The sequence below is a fragment of the Onychostoma macrolepis genome, chromosome 13 (assembly GCF_012432095.1).
Source record: "Onychostoma macrolepis isolate SWU-2019 chromosome 13, ASM1243209v1, whole genome shotgun sequence".
NCBI classification, from domain to species: domain Eukaryota; kingdom Metazoa; phylum Chordata; class Actinopteri; order Cypriniformes; family Cyprinidae; genus Onychostoma; species Onychostoma macrolepis.
This window is the reverse complement of record NC_081167.1, coordinates 20,098,085-20,115,206: the sequence shown is the minus strand read 5'-3', so window position 1 is coordinate 20,115,206 and position 17,122 is coordinate 20,098,085. Positions and strand designations below refer to the sequence as shown.

The 17,122-nt window shown below is 38.5% G+C and overlaps 1 protein-coding gene across 2 annotated transcripts; it reads left to right on the top strand.

The window, feature by feature from the left end:
- The first annotated feature begins 338 nt into the window (after positions 1–338).
- sertad4 (SERTA domain containing 4) lies at positions 339–15,692 on the top strand. Of its 2 annotated transcripts, none has more exons than XM_058794836.1 (4): positions 339–954; positions 8,190–8,358; positions 8,563–8,690; positions 13,036–15,692. In XM_058794836.1, exons 2-4 carry the CDS (start codon positions 8,205–8,207, stop codon positions 13,768–13,770), a joined length of 1,017 nt encoding a protein of 338 aa, XP_058650819.1. In that variant the 5' UTR covers positions 339–954; positions 8,190–8,204; the 3' UTR covers positions 13,771–15,692. The 2 variants fall into 2 exon arrangements, with proteins under 2 accessions (XP_058650819.1, XP_058650820.1); XM_058794837.1 differs by having other exon boundaries at positions 342–954; positions 13,039–15,690.
- Positions 15,693–17,122: the final 1,430 nt, after the last annotated feature.

Sequence of the window (17,122 nt, the reverse complement as noted above, 5' to 3'; positions counted from 1 at the left end):
TATATAAAATGAGGACAACAACAATAACAAAAAACTAGTTGGTCAATAGGCCTAAAGGGTAGGATTAGTGTGGTTTGATTATCAGATCATGTTTCTGAAAATGTCCTTAAAAACAGACTAATGATCTTCAGCTGTTAAAAAAAAAAAAGTAGCTGGGCAAAATACAATCTAAAAATCAAAACTAATCTGTAAAATGAAGAAGAACAGAGGTCTAGAGGTCTTTACAATAGGTGTACATGTTTGTGCGCCTGAGAGTACAGAAAGTGATGAAGGGGCCAAAACAAAATCAGCACAACTTGGCGCTCACTCCACCTCTTCTATCGGGAACACCAGAGAAATCCGCTCAGGAGCGCGGCTGGAAAATACGGACCGCCGCTCCTGAAAAGGGAAATGTCTAACAGATGATTGGCCCCGTGCCCGCCCGCTCCACTTCTGCTGCGCGCTAAACGCAGCTCCTCTGACCAAAACCAGACACACACACTCAAGGCACCAGGGAAGCATTGCTGCTGGGACGGGACGCGACTGATCCTGCATGAGCAAAAAGCTGCTTCTGTTTATTCCGAGGAATGGGGCGACGCTGTTGGTGTCCGCTGACGTTAACAAGCCCAGTTCAAAGCAAACGCTGCAACGTCGCACCGTCTGCCGGTGAGGTCACTGTGGCACAAAGCAAAGCGACCTGCGCGGACACGCAACGGAGATTCCGTCACATCACAGCGGCTTTGTTCGCGCGCTGATTGACTGCTTGGCTTTGGATTTGATTTTTTCCCAGTAGAACCTTATCGATTATTGCAAGTCAGAAGGGCTCGCGCTGATGGATCGTGGATAAGTAGTTCTTGATGAACCGAGCGGGACTACAGCAGCGGAACCCAGAGGAGAAAACGAGAGCGCGTCCATAACGACACATCTGATTCAATAAAACAACACATATCGACTTAGTCATCATTACAGTTAAAGGTAAGCAAAAGTTAATATATTTTGAACATATTCACACCGCTCGGAGTTACGCGCCACCAGCCTCCGGAGGCAGACAGACATGGCACAGTGCCAACACAGATGAACTACACTTATGATCTCTCAAGTGTGTTAAGAGCAAACAACTGTTTATTAAGCACCTAAGAATACACACAGTATCCTGTGTTCTCGTTATAAGTTGTACTAATGATCAAATATTAAATGTATATTTTGTCTATATGAGGAATGCACAAGGCAGAGTGTACATTAGGTCAATGCAGTCACCATTTGTATTTTTTAACATTTAATCACATTTTTGCCCACAACTGCTTTGTATTAAAGGCCTTACAGTGGCAAATTAATTTAATATAGTAAAAAATAAGTATAAAATATTTCATATAGTCTATATATATATATATATATATATATATATATATATACATTTTAAAAGCATTGTGAATAAGAATTGTGATAATTGTGACTTGATTAATAATAACAAAATATATATCTATAGATCTACATATATTTATATTCCTACAATATATTTCTTATTAATTCAGCGACTGCATATACTTTTTTAAAAATACCTTAAAAAATTAACATTACATTATTTAGTCAAATAAAATTGCACATATTTCTATCATACATGTGAGCTATCATCCGACCAAGATTCCTTCTTGTTTTTATTGCGGTTTGTAACTATAATTACACTGAATCTCTAAAGAAGCTAATGACAGTGAGGTCACACACACACACACTGTTCCTTTCACACATTAAAACACCCAAGCTCTGTGTGTGTTGTGTTGTGTTTGTGTGTGTGTGTGTGTGTGTGTGTGTGTGTGTGTGTGTGTGTGTGTGTGTTGTAAGGGCAGGGAGCCAGAATTCTGTTACCGCTTGATTCCCTTACAAGGAGATGAAGTGTACAAGATGAAAGCACAATAACTTTATAGATGGACGCAGAGTGTGTTTTTGTCCTGATGAATACGCAATTACTGTTGCATGGGAAAATTGTGCATTGGTGTCTGCGTAGTGTAAGGCAGGAAACAGTTCTATGTGTGTGAGGCTATTGTTGTTGTTGTGTAAGAGAGAGAGAGAGACGCTATTGTGCGTGGCTGAGATGGTATGTGTGTGTGAGTGGAATTATTTCTTGCTTCATTATCAGCAATGGGTTCACTGCGCTGGCTGTGGCATCTGTTCCTGGTGCCGCGGGGCAGGAGTGTGTGTGTTTGTGGGTATTCCCCCTGAGATCACTGTGCCAGTTTAAGAGTGTCTGGCATACTGCCACGCATTGATCCCTCGATCTACAGCAGGCACAAAGGAAAACCCACGCAATCATTTACCGCCTGTGGTTCTCATCAGTCCGTTCCAGTCATTTGTGTCTGGGCACGGTGAGGATTTACTTCAAGAGACTTCTGAGGAGTCTGTGCGGCTGCTCATAATCATCTAAAACTTCAACCCGGCCAGTTTCAGAAAACTGTGGTTTGGGAGGGACACGGCACATCCTGTGCAGATCATCTTCCTGTCAAACCTTCAATCGCATTCAGAAATGACTCATCAAAAGGCTCACCTCATTCAAACACCCACAATATAAACTGCAGATAAACAATGGATACTGTATGTGGTAAAAAAAACGTACTGTCATCACATTTGGTACAAACACATGATCCACAATCTGAGAGCTAGTACATACATTTATATGAGCATGTTTTTGCATAGTCAAGCTACATACAAGCTACACAAGGCATAATTGAAGGATAAAATATACATTTTTTTTAAAGAAATCAATACTATTATTTGGCAAGGACATATTAAATTGGTCAAAAGTGACAATAAAAGAATCTATAATTTTACAAAAGATTAGTAAATAAATTCTGTTCTTCTGAACTTTCTATTCATCAAATCATTCTGAAAAGATATATCATGATTTCCATGAAAACTAAGTACAACTGTTTTCAACATTAAAATAGTAAACAATTTAATAAACAATCAAACAGAAAACATTTTAAAATGTAATAATAGTTTTCACAATATTACTGTTTTTACTGCATTTTTTGGATCAAATAAATATGCCTTGGTGAGTATAAGAAAATGATTTTAAAAACATTAAAAGAGCATTTACATGACATTTTAAAAAGATATATTACTATAGCCTGACTGAAATAGAACTTTTAAAATGCATGTAAACACACTTCGTAATTCACCTTTTTTTGGCTTTATTAAACATAAAAAAGAATAGATAATTGAAAAAAAGAATAGATAATTTAATATATATACTAAAGCAACTTTAATAATATTAATTACAATGATAATTAATCAATTTTTTATGTTTCGTGAGTTCATAAGACAAAAAAAAATGTAGAACTTTTCTATAAATACACTGTTTTCAGACAGCAACACTGCCTTCTGAAAAATAAATCACAGCCATCACATAATAAATCAGAGCCCACCGTGATGTAAATATCAACTCGATAGCAGGGATAATGTGATTACCCTGCCCCTTTGAGTATACAGAGAGCACGTGCTGCCCTCCCTCTGTCTCAAACACACACACACACACAGCTTCAGGCTCTGACTCTTAACAGCAGGGATGCATGGGTAGCCAGAACATTCCTTCAGCACTGATGTGGCGTTGTGTCAACACGATCACGTTACTGCGCTATCCTCACACACACATAAGCTCACACACACCGAGGCCGGGATTCAGGGCTGTTGGCCGAAGTCAGTATAATTTTTCTCTCATTTTATCTGTCTAACACCGTTACACTCTCCGCTTGCAGTACAGACATGGTGCAACACTTTTTTCTCTCTCCCTCCGAGTTGGATATAACCTAGACAAGCTGAGCAGCCACAGAGCTCTTGGCAGGCGGGAAGGGTATTCCTACTTTTCTTTTTTTCGCTCTTTATTTTTTTCCCCCTCATTTTCCCCCCTCTCTTCCCCCAGGCTTTGTATGTGTGTGCGAGACATGTTTGGATGGATCTTTTACCTCCTCGACTGGGTGTTGCCTACATTTTCTGTCTGAGCGTGTGAGAATGAAAGAGTCTACCTAATGACCTAGATTACAGTCTGCGGGATGTGTTCAGATCCCCAATGCAAAATTTCGATTCTTAAATAAACCTCCTCTGTCTCGCTGATAGATTCAGGTCAAGCTTTAACCCAAACTGTTGAATGGAAGTCCTGCACCCTGAGGAGGACACACATGGTTTAAATGCTTCCAGCACCCAGACAGAAAGCAGTTTCTGAGCAGATGGATGATAGTTCCTGGAGAGGTGTGTAAGTGTGTGTGTGTGTGTGTGTGTGTAATAGCCTCATGGTTTGCAAAGTCTACTGCTCACTTCAGCAAGGGTGTGTTTCGCACATGTTACTGTGTGACTCAGTGTGGGTTCTGCATGTGCGTGCATGAATTAAAGAAGTCTTTCATGTTGTTCCATGACCTTTTTTCTTCTATGGGCAAATATTCTAGTTGTTGTGTGACAAATAAAAAAAAAAACACAATAAAAGTATCACAATGCATTCCAAGTCTTCTGAAGCCATACAAGCTTTTTGTGAAGAAATTTAAATATAAGCAATTGCTCTCCCTCTTCAGTAGCTATCAAATCAAATATCAAATGTCACTTTTAGACACATCATGTCAGCTTTGAAGTTATAAGTAATCATGAGACAACCAATTACGTTTGATTTCACTTATTTCAAACATGATGCAATTTGTCTAAAGGCACAATATATAACTGAATGCAGACACATAAGATTTGAGACAGTGGAAGCCAGGATTTCTTTAGTGAACAACAACTTGGTTTATTTGTTTACAAGACTTGCAAACAACGTGGCATCAGAACTAAACATATGGCTTCAGAAGACTTGTAACATAGTGCACAAGTTGCATGGACCACTTATATGATACTTTTATGCTGCTTTTTTGTCATGCCTATTCAATATTCAGAGTTGTCACCTTTTGTGTAACACAGAAGAAAAAATGTGTAAATGTAGAATGTGTAAAGTAAAAGAATGATAATAATAATAATTTTTAATAATTTGTATATAATTTTTTAATAATAATTTGTCTTAATTGTTTAATACGCTATATCTCCCACTAGAAATTCATAAACAGCAGTGAGAAGTTGTTTCACAGTTTCACCTCCATATTTTGTCATAATTGACATCTTTGAACGTGTGTTTATATCAGTTACTCATGTTTCTCATAAATCACCGAACTGTTTCTGGGTCAGGCCGTGTGGGCAGACTGGCGTTACTGATGACTCTGTAGCTCTGAGCATGTGCCAGTGTTCCTCTGCCACACAGACCGAGAACAAGTTTGTGGTCGACATTCACATGGGTTTTAGAATGATCTGTCAGCCTGGTGTTCCAAACAGCAGAGCAGGATATGAGCTGATGCCTAAAGCTATTCTCATAACCTGACTAATTGTGCAGTGTTTTGTTTTCTTTCTGTCTGCTCTGTCTCTCTTTCTAGCTTAATTTCTACTGACAAAGCATTTTGAAATAATTTTGTTTAAATAATTTCAAGGCATTACATTTCCTGGCAGACTAACCACTCAATAAAACTATTGTCTTTAATATGCTGTACATGAGAAGTGCATGTTCTGAAAAGTTAGGTAAATGGACAAAACATGCCTTTGAAGGCATAAGAAGATGTGGCCCCATTAAGATAGCGAAGTAAATGTGTGAGTGAGCTTTAACAGCTTTTATGACCCAGTAAAGAGCATCATGAGCTTTGGATGTTTTGGTTTTAGTGAGTTAAGCCAAAAACTACATTACCTCAATGGAAACCTGTAATTGTGGTTTTCGCATAGGAAAAACCACAGCTGCACAACTGAAAGCTTATCCCTTACATGATTCCTTAGTTTGGATCGCTCATTCTTTCTTTCTTTGACTCTCTGTCTGGTTTTAGCATCAACTGTGTTTTATAATTCGTAGTTTTAGCATCTACTGAGCTTCACAGTTCTAGTACACATTCCCTTCTGTACCCTGTGATATTTGTGTATGTGTGCGTGTGTGACTGATGAGGTGCAAATCCAACGGATCCAGCACCTTTTTATGTTTTCTTCACATGAAAAGGAAAGTGGAAAAGATGGAGAGTGAGAGAGTGCATAAAAGCACAAAACGAGCAAAGAGACAAAGACAGACAGACAGCTTATGTGTGTGTGCGTGTGTGTTAGAGAGAGAGAGAGAGCTCTGCTTCTGTGTCAGCTCTCTGTCTTCTAAAGCGTAAATTCAAAGCAGAGTTGTGGGCGGAATGAGAAACAGGTAACGACAGTACGAGGGAGAGGAGGAGAGCGGGATCTGCTCTGATTAAACACGTCTCGCTCACATGAGCTCAGTGTGATCCAAACCCTGCGGACACAGACTAAAAACAGGATGGGTTATTACAGCTGAATTAAGTTTACTGCAAGAGGAACAATTTTTGTGTCTGTGTGCGTGCCAAAAAAAAGTATTTGTGATATTTTTACCATTTTAGTTTTACTTCTCATTTACTCACACAATTCAGTGTCTTTGTTAATTTAGTGCAATTACTTATTTAAAAATTAATGCAATAACATCAACACAATCAGTCATGTCCATTAACTTTGATAAAGAGATTTTCACACAGGACAAAATTTTTTTTTTTTCCTTAATTTTAACAAAAGGTTAAAAAGGCTGAAGAACTGTTTGAAAAAAGTATTGCAATGGCCAAAGACAATAAAAATATCACAGATCGAATACGAGAATGGTTCCTTTATGAATCTACCTCAGACAGACTGACAATGATCATGATATGGAAATAAAACTGCCACTTATTGTAACCTTCATTTAGGGGCTATTCTTATACTAAAATATGTGATTAATTTGAACATTGAATTAATATATCATTTACTTAACTGAATGAAATGGTTTAATCGATTGACAGCCCAAATAGTTACAAATAAACATGGTTTGTTGTCATGTGAGAATTGTGTCTGGTGACTCAGAACAGCCTGGCATAACAGCAGTTCAATGTGTGCCAACTGAAGCCACTGCATGAGAGTAATTGCATGCATGTGTGTGTGTGTGTGTGTGTGTGTGTGTGTGTGTGAAATTGTCAGTGAAGATTAATGACCTTTGTAGAGGCAGTCATCCAGAACTTTTCCTCTCTCTCTTGTCACTGCGTGTGTGGTAGAACAGAGAACAAAATGATTAAAGCGAGATCACACAAATAGATACCTTCCCTTTCAGCTTCTACTGAATGTTGTTCTCTCTCCATCTCGTTATCTGAGTTTCTCATAGTGTGTGTTTTTGCGCTATTAGTTGTTTTAAAGAGTCACAATGTGTTTTTCAAATGCCTTGTTAGTGTAATCTTCAAAGATAGAGGAAATAACTACAAGTTTTTGTAGAGTAGCACAGAGTTGTTGAGAGGTTGCTTTATTTAAAGGGGTTGTAATGAGAATTCAAATTTTCCTTGATATTTTAAGATAAAAGAGTTCATTGTAATATGAAAACATACTGTAACTTTCAGAATGTAAAACTTGCTCCCCAGTGAGAAAAAAAAAGATGTATTGATTACTACAATACAAGAATCTAAATGTTAGAAACTAGCGGCTGTTTATTTTTAAGTCTCTGATCATTTCAATGAGATCTTAACAGTATATGAGCGCACATTTCGGTACAAATTGTTTTGTAAAGCTGTCACAAATGTAATACAAGCTTTGCAAAGAGGCTGCTATTGAAGGATTGTAATTATGAGTGGTTTGCAAAAACTTTACTAACATTAAGCTTTACTAGAATTATGCCTCATGTTAAAAAATAAATCAATATCAAAAACATTTTAAGATATGATTTCATGAACACACACACAGTGAATACAGTGGTGCAGAAAATAAAATTCAGTCAGTGTCAACTGAAAACCTGCATTTAAAGGGATATTTTATCAAAAAAGTAAATTCTTTCATCATTTATTCATCTATATGTGGTTCCAAATCTGTATGTCATTTGTATGTATGTATACTGTATGTAATATAAATATGTGGATTTAAAAGAATATCTCAACTATTTTTCTGTATACAAAGTATACAAAATAGGGTACAAAACAACACTGACCCTACTGACTTTTACCATACAGAAAAAAAAAAACATCTTCTGTATTCCATAGAAGATATAAAGTCATACAGGGTTGAAATAAAATGAAAATTCTCTCATCATTTACTCATGTATGACACAATTTCATTACGCATTTTTTTTTAATAATTATGTTTGTGTGTTTGTTGTTTAGGACTGAGGTGAAACTATGGCTTTGGTCCTATCAATGAACCCCTTTTGTGAGCCTGAAGCCGAAGCCCCACCATCAATCTATCAACCAATCTGGGAATCTGAGCATTGCAGTAAAAGCTGTATCTCCACCCCCACACCACCAGGGGGTGACACCCAAGGGCTCATTGAAGGTCTGAAACTAATCTCATCTCTGAAAACAGACTACCATGAACAGATGGTGCTGATGATATTCCATTCCAAAGTAGACGTTTCAAAATCTGTTATCCAGTTTTGGAACTAAAACACGCCAGAAATTATCTCCATACCAGTTCTTTGATCTAGAAGACATAGCCTATTAATGAAACTCTGTCTGAACCTACCCATTTTGTCTCCAGAGCCCCATTACAGACGAGTTCCTGATCATGTGATGGATCGTGTGGCCCTGTCACGGATCTCTTATTTCAAGAGGAAGTTTGTGGAGGATGAAGAGCCTGTACTGAGCTTCAGGAGTTACTGTCACACTGTAAGTCTACTAGTCCTACATAATTCTACATATTTCTACACAACACTTTATATTATTGATAATACTTTCAGTAATTCATAAAACTGTATGACGTTGCAACAATTTTTGCATAATCTGGCATTACCACTAAAGAACCTGTAAACACCAGGGTTTTTAAAATGTGGACATTTGACTCATTTTTTATAATTGCAAAGGTGCGGACACATTAGTGATATTTTGTGGGCAAAATGATCCATAGTCACATAGAAGTCACTTTAAAAAAAATGTAAATTAATATGATGAATTTTTGTGAATATGTATACAGAAGTCTTTCGGCTTCACGTGAAATTCATGATTTAATTTCAGACTAAAATTCGCTGAGCAATCTGACTGTACCTTATTTGTCATATTTTGTTTTCAAATATTTTCATTGCACTTTTTTTTTTTTTTTTTTTGGTATTTTCTTTTTTTTACTTGAAAATTTAGTTTGACTTCAATTCAACTCAAATTTCAACTGTTAGAAATTCATATGAAAATCCAAATTTCTATGAAATCCTTTTTTTAAAGTAAAAGTAAAGTGCAACATAGAGTGCAAGAAGCAAGTGTCCATCTCATAGTCCAAATCACTGAAATCAAAGTTCAGTATTATAGTGTAAGAATGACAACATATCCCAGATTCATAGTGACCCAATCCGTCCCCCTCACTGTCTGTACGAAAGGCACCATCGGTAAACAGAGGATTAATCAGGGTTTCCGCTATGTACATTAGCCTAAGTAGTGGCAGCCCGGCCCGACGCTCCTTAAACGTACACTAAGCAATTTTTGAAAAACGCTTTTGACAGCAGTGCCTGACTGAGTCCCAAAACACACTTGTAGCCAATCAGCAGTAAGGGGGCATGTCTTGTACTGATAGAGAGAAGAGAGCGCTCAATTTGAGTGCACAGGACGGATATTAGCAGATTGACTATAGATAGAGAGAGATGGCAGATAAAAAAAGAGGAAAATATCAGAGAAACAAAACATTAAAAAGACGGGTTACGATCAGGCAAGAGGTAGGACCCGCGTAAATATCAGAGTAGCTTTCCAGCGATAGAGAGAACTCAAGGAGCGGAAGGGCTCGAATCGGATGCAGAGGTTGCGTTATTTATTCTTGATAGGTGAGTAACGTTGATTTTGCTTTGTTTCACACAACTTATCCGTGTTGGCTTTTGCTTGAATATGCTTGTGTGTCATCTTCGTTTGTTTCTGCGATTGTTGTTGCCATGGTTGTGTACATAAGTGTGGATGCAGAGATTTCAAAATCGTGATTCACCCCCTGTATATAAATGTATATTATACTGTATATAAATTGCGGGCATCAGGGAGCCGCTATTATGCCTGGTATTGAAACTGCTTTTGAATGCACGATCGCTTTTTAGTTTCATTTTCACTTTCGAGATTCGCGATTGCACGTACTCTGTATAGAGCAGCAGTAGCCTACTTACCACACATATTGGACTGCTGACAACTTGGTCCCCCCAGTTAAAAAATCCCATCTGCGCCCCTGATCGCATATAATTATTTAATTAAATCGTAGTAGAATTGTGAATTCACAATTATGCATAATTATGATTTTTAAATGGGTTTAATATATCATGGAGCCTTGCAAAACAGTCTAATAATAGGCTTGTTTGAGATGAGCAACATCTGTGCAGAGCCGATCACTGGTGATCACCGTGAGATGCATGCAAAAAACTCTCACGCCGGCAAGGGCGGCTGTGTCGGATTGTGCAGTCGCGCGCAGCTGATCAAGAGCATGATGGGAAACAATTGGCTGACGACACAGCTTAAAGTGATACTCCACCCCATTAAATTTTTGTCATTAATCACTCACCCCCATGTCGTTCCAAACCCGTAAAAGCTTCATTCGTCCTCGGAAAACAATTTTATATATTTTAGCTGAAAACCTGGGAGGCTTGTGACTGTCCCATTGACTGCATAGTAAATTGCACTGTCAAGGTCCATAAAGGTATGAAAAACGTAGTCAAAACAGTCCATCTGCAATCTGAATTTTATGATGCGACGAGAACACTTTTTGTGACAAAATAAAAAAAAATAAATAAAAAAAAAAAATATCGACTTTATTCAACTTTTTCTGCTCCTCCATGACACTTCCTGCAAGCGCATTCATGAGTTCACTAGCAGAGCACGCCTCAGATGACGCAGAACGTAAACACCAGCATCATCTGAGGCGTACTTGCGTCGTGCTCTGCTAGTGAACTCATGAACGCGCTCATTTTGCACACAAAAAGTGTTCTCGTCGCGTCATAAAATTCAGATTGCACGTCTGATGGCAGATGGACTGTTACGCATGGATACGCTGTTTCCGTTCAAATCAAAGCGTAAATAAATGTACAATACGTATCCATGCGTTACTCATGACAGAGAATATCTTACACACTTTGCGTCCATCGGATGCTCTCCAAAATGGCGCTACCCTGACACAGAGAGACAGAGAGGAGACGAATTGTTGATTAAATGTCGTTATTTTTATTTTCTTTGCGTACAAAAAGTATTCTCGTCACTTCATAAAATTCAGATTGAACCACTAATGGCAGATGGACTATTTTGGCGATGTTTTTTTTATACTTTTCTATGCCTTGACAGAGTAATTTACTTGGCAGTCAATGGGACAGTCACAAGCCTCCCGGTTTTCATCCAAAATATTTAAATTGTGTTCCGAGGATGAACAAAGCTTTTGCGGGTTTGGAACGACATGGGGGTAAGTGATTAATGACAAAATTTTCATTTTGGGGTGGAGTATACTTTTAATGTTACTTTTGATTATCGCCCTATATTATTTGAAATCTGGCGGAAAGAAATTAAGAAAATAAACTGTAATACCATGGTGTAGGCACTGCCTGTATGGCCCTATATGTAAATATTCCCTATTGCTGAAAACAGTGTTTTCAGACCTAATTTTTAGTTGGATATACTGTGGCTGATTTAGATTTTGCATGTCCCTTTTTCTTTTCTTTTTTTTTTAAACAATTTTTAAGACCTTTTAGTCTTTTCTAATAATGCCCAAGTTTTTTGTTTTCACGTGCCAAGTGCCACAAAAGTCATTACGTTCTGTACCATTCCGAAAAAGTAAATAATAATGATAATAATAATCAGTCCTATTTCATTTTTGTCACATGAATCTCTGGGTTCCTCCGGATGCTGGCTTTTACAAGTCAGATCTTCCAGGAACCACTTAAATATTAACAGATCTTACAATAACTCATTTTTTAAATTTGAGTTCCTCCAGGAACCTCCAGAGCACTTTAAGGTCTCAGTGCAATGAAAGGGTTACTCCCGAACCTCAGAACTGGAAACAAAGTGCTTCAAGGATCCCATAAGTTGCTGCAAGGATCCCATAAGTTGCTGCAAGAAATGCAAAGACTGAAATGGTTCCTCCAGGAACCCTATTATGAGAAAAAGAGCTTTGAGGCACTTAAAATACATTCTGAAGTTCCTTGAGTACTCAAAAGGATATTTGAGGCACCTTTAGTTTTTACAGTGTAGTACTGGGATAGGCATCTTCAGTCCTGGAGGGCCGGTTTCCTGCAGAGTTTAGCTCCAACCCTAATCAAACACACCTGAAGAAGCTAATCAATGTCTTCAAGATCACTAGAAAGTTACTGGCAGGTGTGTTTGATTAGGGTTGGAGCTAAACTCTGCAGGACACCCCGGCCCTCCAGGACCGAAGTTGCCTATCCCTGTCGTAGTATCTGTTCTACTCATATACTTCTAGAGGTCAGAACCGTCCGTCTTGACTGCGCTTATTTCACTCCTCCCCTCACTGCAGCCGCCTACTCTCACCTACATTTCAGGCGAGGCGCATCTCAAACAAGCCTAATGTGTTTTTTGGATTCTCGCCCGTGAAATGCGCCACTGCTGGTATTTTGCCGGTTAGTCGACACAAGCAAAATGAAGTCAAGGATTTTAAAAATCGAATAGTCGAATAAAGTCGACGAATCGCGACAGCCCTAGAAAATACAAAAGCTGTAGTCATTTTATTAGTAATTTTAATTTAATTTCTGTTCTGTTATAGTGCACATTTAAGCAGATTTTGTTTTAGTTCAGTTTTTATTTCTTTTCTTTTATTTCCTATTTTATTAAACTGAAATATTTCTGCACTGCTAATTTTTATCGTTTAATAGTTTTTGTTTCCCTATACTTTACTGTTTATCACTTTATCACACTACATACCTCTGCGAACAAAAAGCATTCACCAACATCTTGCACCTTGATTTGTTCCTCACAACACATTGTGAATCATACAGGTTAACTTGATAACTGACCTTACCTCGTTTATGAATGCTCATTTTGTCTTCCGGGCCAGCAGGTGTCACCGGTCTTAGAGGAGCGCGCACACATTCTCCGTCTCTCTCTTGAGAAGCTGCGTTTCATGGATGACCCCGAGTCCTTCTTACGGCGCTCCGTGCTCATCAACAACCTTCTCCGTCGTCTCAGAAACGAAATCCTCCTCCAGAGTGACTGGTGCTTCCCATCAGGTCCCACAGCAACACCTTGTCCCCTCCAAACCCCTGCCACAAATACCCCTCTTCCCCCTTCTGCCCTGCAGCCCTGCATTACACCGCCCGGGCCGTACCGCAAACGCCTGCGTCTGCTGAGGAGGGAAGGGCCGGAGTGTGTCCCAGCCTGCTGCTGTTTATACGCAGCTGGCCGTTACCTCCAGCTCCCCCTGTCTGTGTACGAACGGGACATATATTCCAACTCTCACCCTTCTTCTTCTTCTTCTTCTTCATCATCAACTTCAGTAAGATTTCCACAGCTGCTGGAGGAGGAGGAGGAGGAGGAGGAGGAGGACAGTGATGAAGAAGAGGACTCTGTGTGTCCTATGTTGGCTCTGTGTCAAGCTGAAACCAGAGAGCAGAACAGGACGTGTGATGGTCTGCGGCCACAGAGCCACAGGGAAGACAAGACCCTGGAGAAAGAGAAAGAAAAGGGGAAGGAGAGGGCTAGAGGAGGGGAGGTTTCACAGCGATGGCTTTCAGACGCTATAGGTTCTGGACACCCTGGGTCTCTCGCCAGGGCTCACGTGAGGGGAAAATAACAACCGAACACTTGCTGTGGAAACAAAGGGAGAAACTGGTTTCCAGCAGCCTTATAGATCCATTATACAAACCAGAATATCAGTGGTCAATGTTTTTTGGTACTTTTTGTACTTCTGGATTACGCACCACCACAAATCAAAAGGGACAGCGAATTCACATATTGCTCGTCTCTTGCGAAAACTACCATACTGTGCCTTAAATGTTCTTGTTTAATCTGTTTGATGTGTTCATGGATATTTGTGACTGAACCAGTTTAATCCATAAAGAAGTATGGAAGCTTGTTTCCAAAAACGTGAACTGCAAGGTATAAACTCACAATTGTGGTTTAAAAAATTGAATTGTAAAATAAGAAGTCACAATTACCTTTTTATTTTTTTTATTTCATGGCAGAAAAAAAAAGAATTGCGAGATATAAACTCGGAATTCTAATACAAAAGTCAGAATTGTGAGATATAAAGGTCAGAGTTTATATCTTGCAGTTCTGACTTTTTTCTAATTAAAAGTATATATCTCACAATTCTGTTTATATCTTGCAATTCTGCAATTTTATTTATTCCGTAGCAGAAATGGTCTTTCATAGTGATGGGCACCGTGTGAAAAAAGATTCACACTCATTCAGAATTTGTAAAGAAAAAATCATAATAATAATAAAAAAAAAATGTTCGAAATTTAATTTTGTTAATGTCATAGGCACTTGCGAAATGCATGACCTGGGTTGCTGTCCATGACGATCATCACATTTACATGCAGTGGATTTTAGCCAAAATGCATGAGGCCCTGAAGGTGGCCATAATGTTCAATACAATTCTTTTCCATTTAGCACCCTTAATATTTCATACATTTACATATTCAGGAGACAAAACGTCCTTATTGACACCAGCTGACAGAGATCACGGATACAGTTACCTCATTGTCCATATTAATCTGTTGTTTTGAGGTCCACTGATTCAAGTGATTATTTGTACGAAAGAGGGAATCTTCATTCACTATGAAAGTTTTTATTTTCATGCACTTTTTTTTATATTGTTTGTGTTTTCTCTGCATTTATTTTATTTTTTAAAACGTAATGGGAGAACCTCAGACATGAAATGAAATGAAATCTTAAACATTGTTCGGGTTTGAATGTGTGTGTGCGTGTTTTTGTGAAATGTGTTAAGAATAAAGGAATGATCTCAAGCTCACAATGTTCCCTTTATCTCCTTGTGATGTTATTATATCTGGCATGCAGCTTATTTCTTTGGATTCTCTCTCACACACACACTTTCTCTCTCTCTCTCTCACTCACTCATTCGCTCTTATTACTCTTGCTGTCACCTTTTTGCATCCTTCCTCTCTTCTCCATTATCACTATGGAAACAATGTTTACTGGAAGAGCAGTCTGGGATCCCCTGAGGCAAAAAAAAAAAAAAAGGTTCATGACAAACACACACACCCCACGGTCAAACATGCACTCAGTGGTTATTATGAACACACGCATACACGTTTTCACACCTCGAGTTGAGATGCTTTTAAATGGAGCACACATTACTTCCGTTAAAGCAGTGGACATGATGGGGTGATGGAATTCATTGAGTCCTCTGGATGTTGTCGTTGTACAGTTGTTGTCATGTGGGCTTTTCACCTTTGAAATTTAGCAAGTGTCCATGGTGCTCCTTGGTTCACACCTAAGTAATTTATCTTCAGGTTCGTCGTCAGGTTTTGACATTACACAACGTACATTTGTCAACGTCCTTGTTCGCATATTTATCAGATTAATAACTCTGCTTGGAGAAATACAGCGCGCGAGGAGCACGCGAACCTGTTCGTCTATCATTGGAAATGTCGCTATAAGTAAATCCGTCTTGAATCTTCTTAAATATAGTCCAAAAATAATGCTGTCTATCTTCACCACTGTTTCACAAAGGGTTATCTCGGACGCTAAAACAAACCGTGTAGAAGAAGATCCTGCGACGACATATAAATATTAATGGAGTCAGGATTTGGGCAGTTTATGATTGGTTGATTTTCTCGTTCTCAACCCAGTGTGAATACATCAACTATTATATATATATATATATATATATATATATATATATATATAGCCTATATACGGTGTAGTTTACACGGCCTAGGCTACAGTATCTTATTTTAGAGTGTTCAGGGATTAATTAACTATTATTGCCTATGGTGCTCTCAAAGTCAAATCAAGTAATTACGAATCAGATAATTCAAAGATTCTATCAAAATATTCAGAAGGACTTCTACTGGTTTAATATGGTATAATCTGAACAATTCTTTGTGCTGGACAGAATCAATAGATTCGATTCATTTGGATGAATCAAAAATCGCCATTCACAACTGACTCTTTTGTGGTGAGTAGTAGTTTGTATTATAACGACACTCGTTCAAAATTATACCTCTGATTAAGCCTCCCAAACAATCACAGAATCAATCATTTTTGATACAGATTAGCCCTAGAGCGACCCTCTTTCATAATTAGAAATGTGAAATGTTGCTGTAAAAATGGATTTATATAACGTAGAGCCTTATAAAGAAAGATTGTGGAAGGAGTGTTCATTTTTATGTTGCTCTTGCTTTTTTTTTCTCATTACCACGTTTTGTCTTTCTCAGTCTCTCCTGAACCCTTCTTGACTAGCATATTGTTGTAGTTCAATCATTCTCTCACACACTTCCCCCCACCAATCTCCTATTTTCATATCTGTGTAATGACAGGTCTGGCTGCGCTTTTGAATTATTCGAGAAAAGTGTTCCCGGTCTGACTAATGATACAGGATTCAAGAGCTATCAGACAAGGAGAGACATTTTTCATTGGGAAGAAGGTTATTTGCAGCATTTACGCACAGTTAAACAAACAAGATGTAAACAAAAAAAGCTTCACACACTCTGAATGCACTTAAATGTCACATGAGTCTAATTTCAACCCCAACAGCCGGCCTCAGTGTTCACCTCACCTTCCCTGGGGTACCATGGCAGTTTGAGAGAGAGGAACTGTGTGTGGGTGTGTTGTGATGCACAGTATGACAAGCATCATGTCATTGTCAACACTAATAGAGGAGCAGAGGAGCATGATGCCTCTACTCTCTCTCTCTCTCTCTCTCTCTCTTTCAGTTCTTCCAGGCGTAGAATCTGTCTAATGCTACTGGCTCAAACTGTCATCCATCAACACATATCTTTGGCAGCTCAGTGTTGCCATGGCAACTGCCCCTTGCCAGGCAGAGGTTTTAGATCAAAAGGCGTTCATTGCCAGTTTTCCCCCTGCCCCTTTTCAGCCTCATCACTGGTCGACGTCCTCTTTTCTTTTCTTTTCTTTTCTTTTCTTCTTTTTATTTTCTTTTCCTCTGACTGGTTGTT

Coding starts and splice junctions, on each gene's coding strand:
- sertad4 (XM_058794836.1), top strand. CDS start 8,205: ATGGCTTTGGTCCTATCAATGAACCCCTTTTGTGAGCCTGAAGCCGAA. Junction 8,359..8,562: donor CACCCAAGGGCTCATTGAAG/GTCTGAAACTAA, acceptor TTTTGTCTCCAG/AGCCCCATTACAGACGAGTT. Junction 8,691..13,035: donor TCAGGAGTTACTGTCACACT/GTAAGTCTACTA, acceptor CTTCCGGGCCAG/CAGGTGTCACCGGTCTTAGA.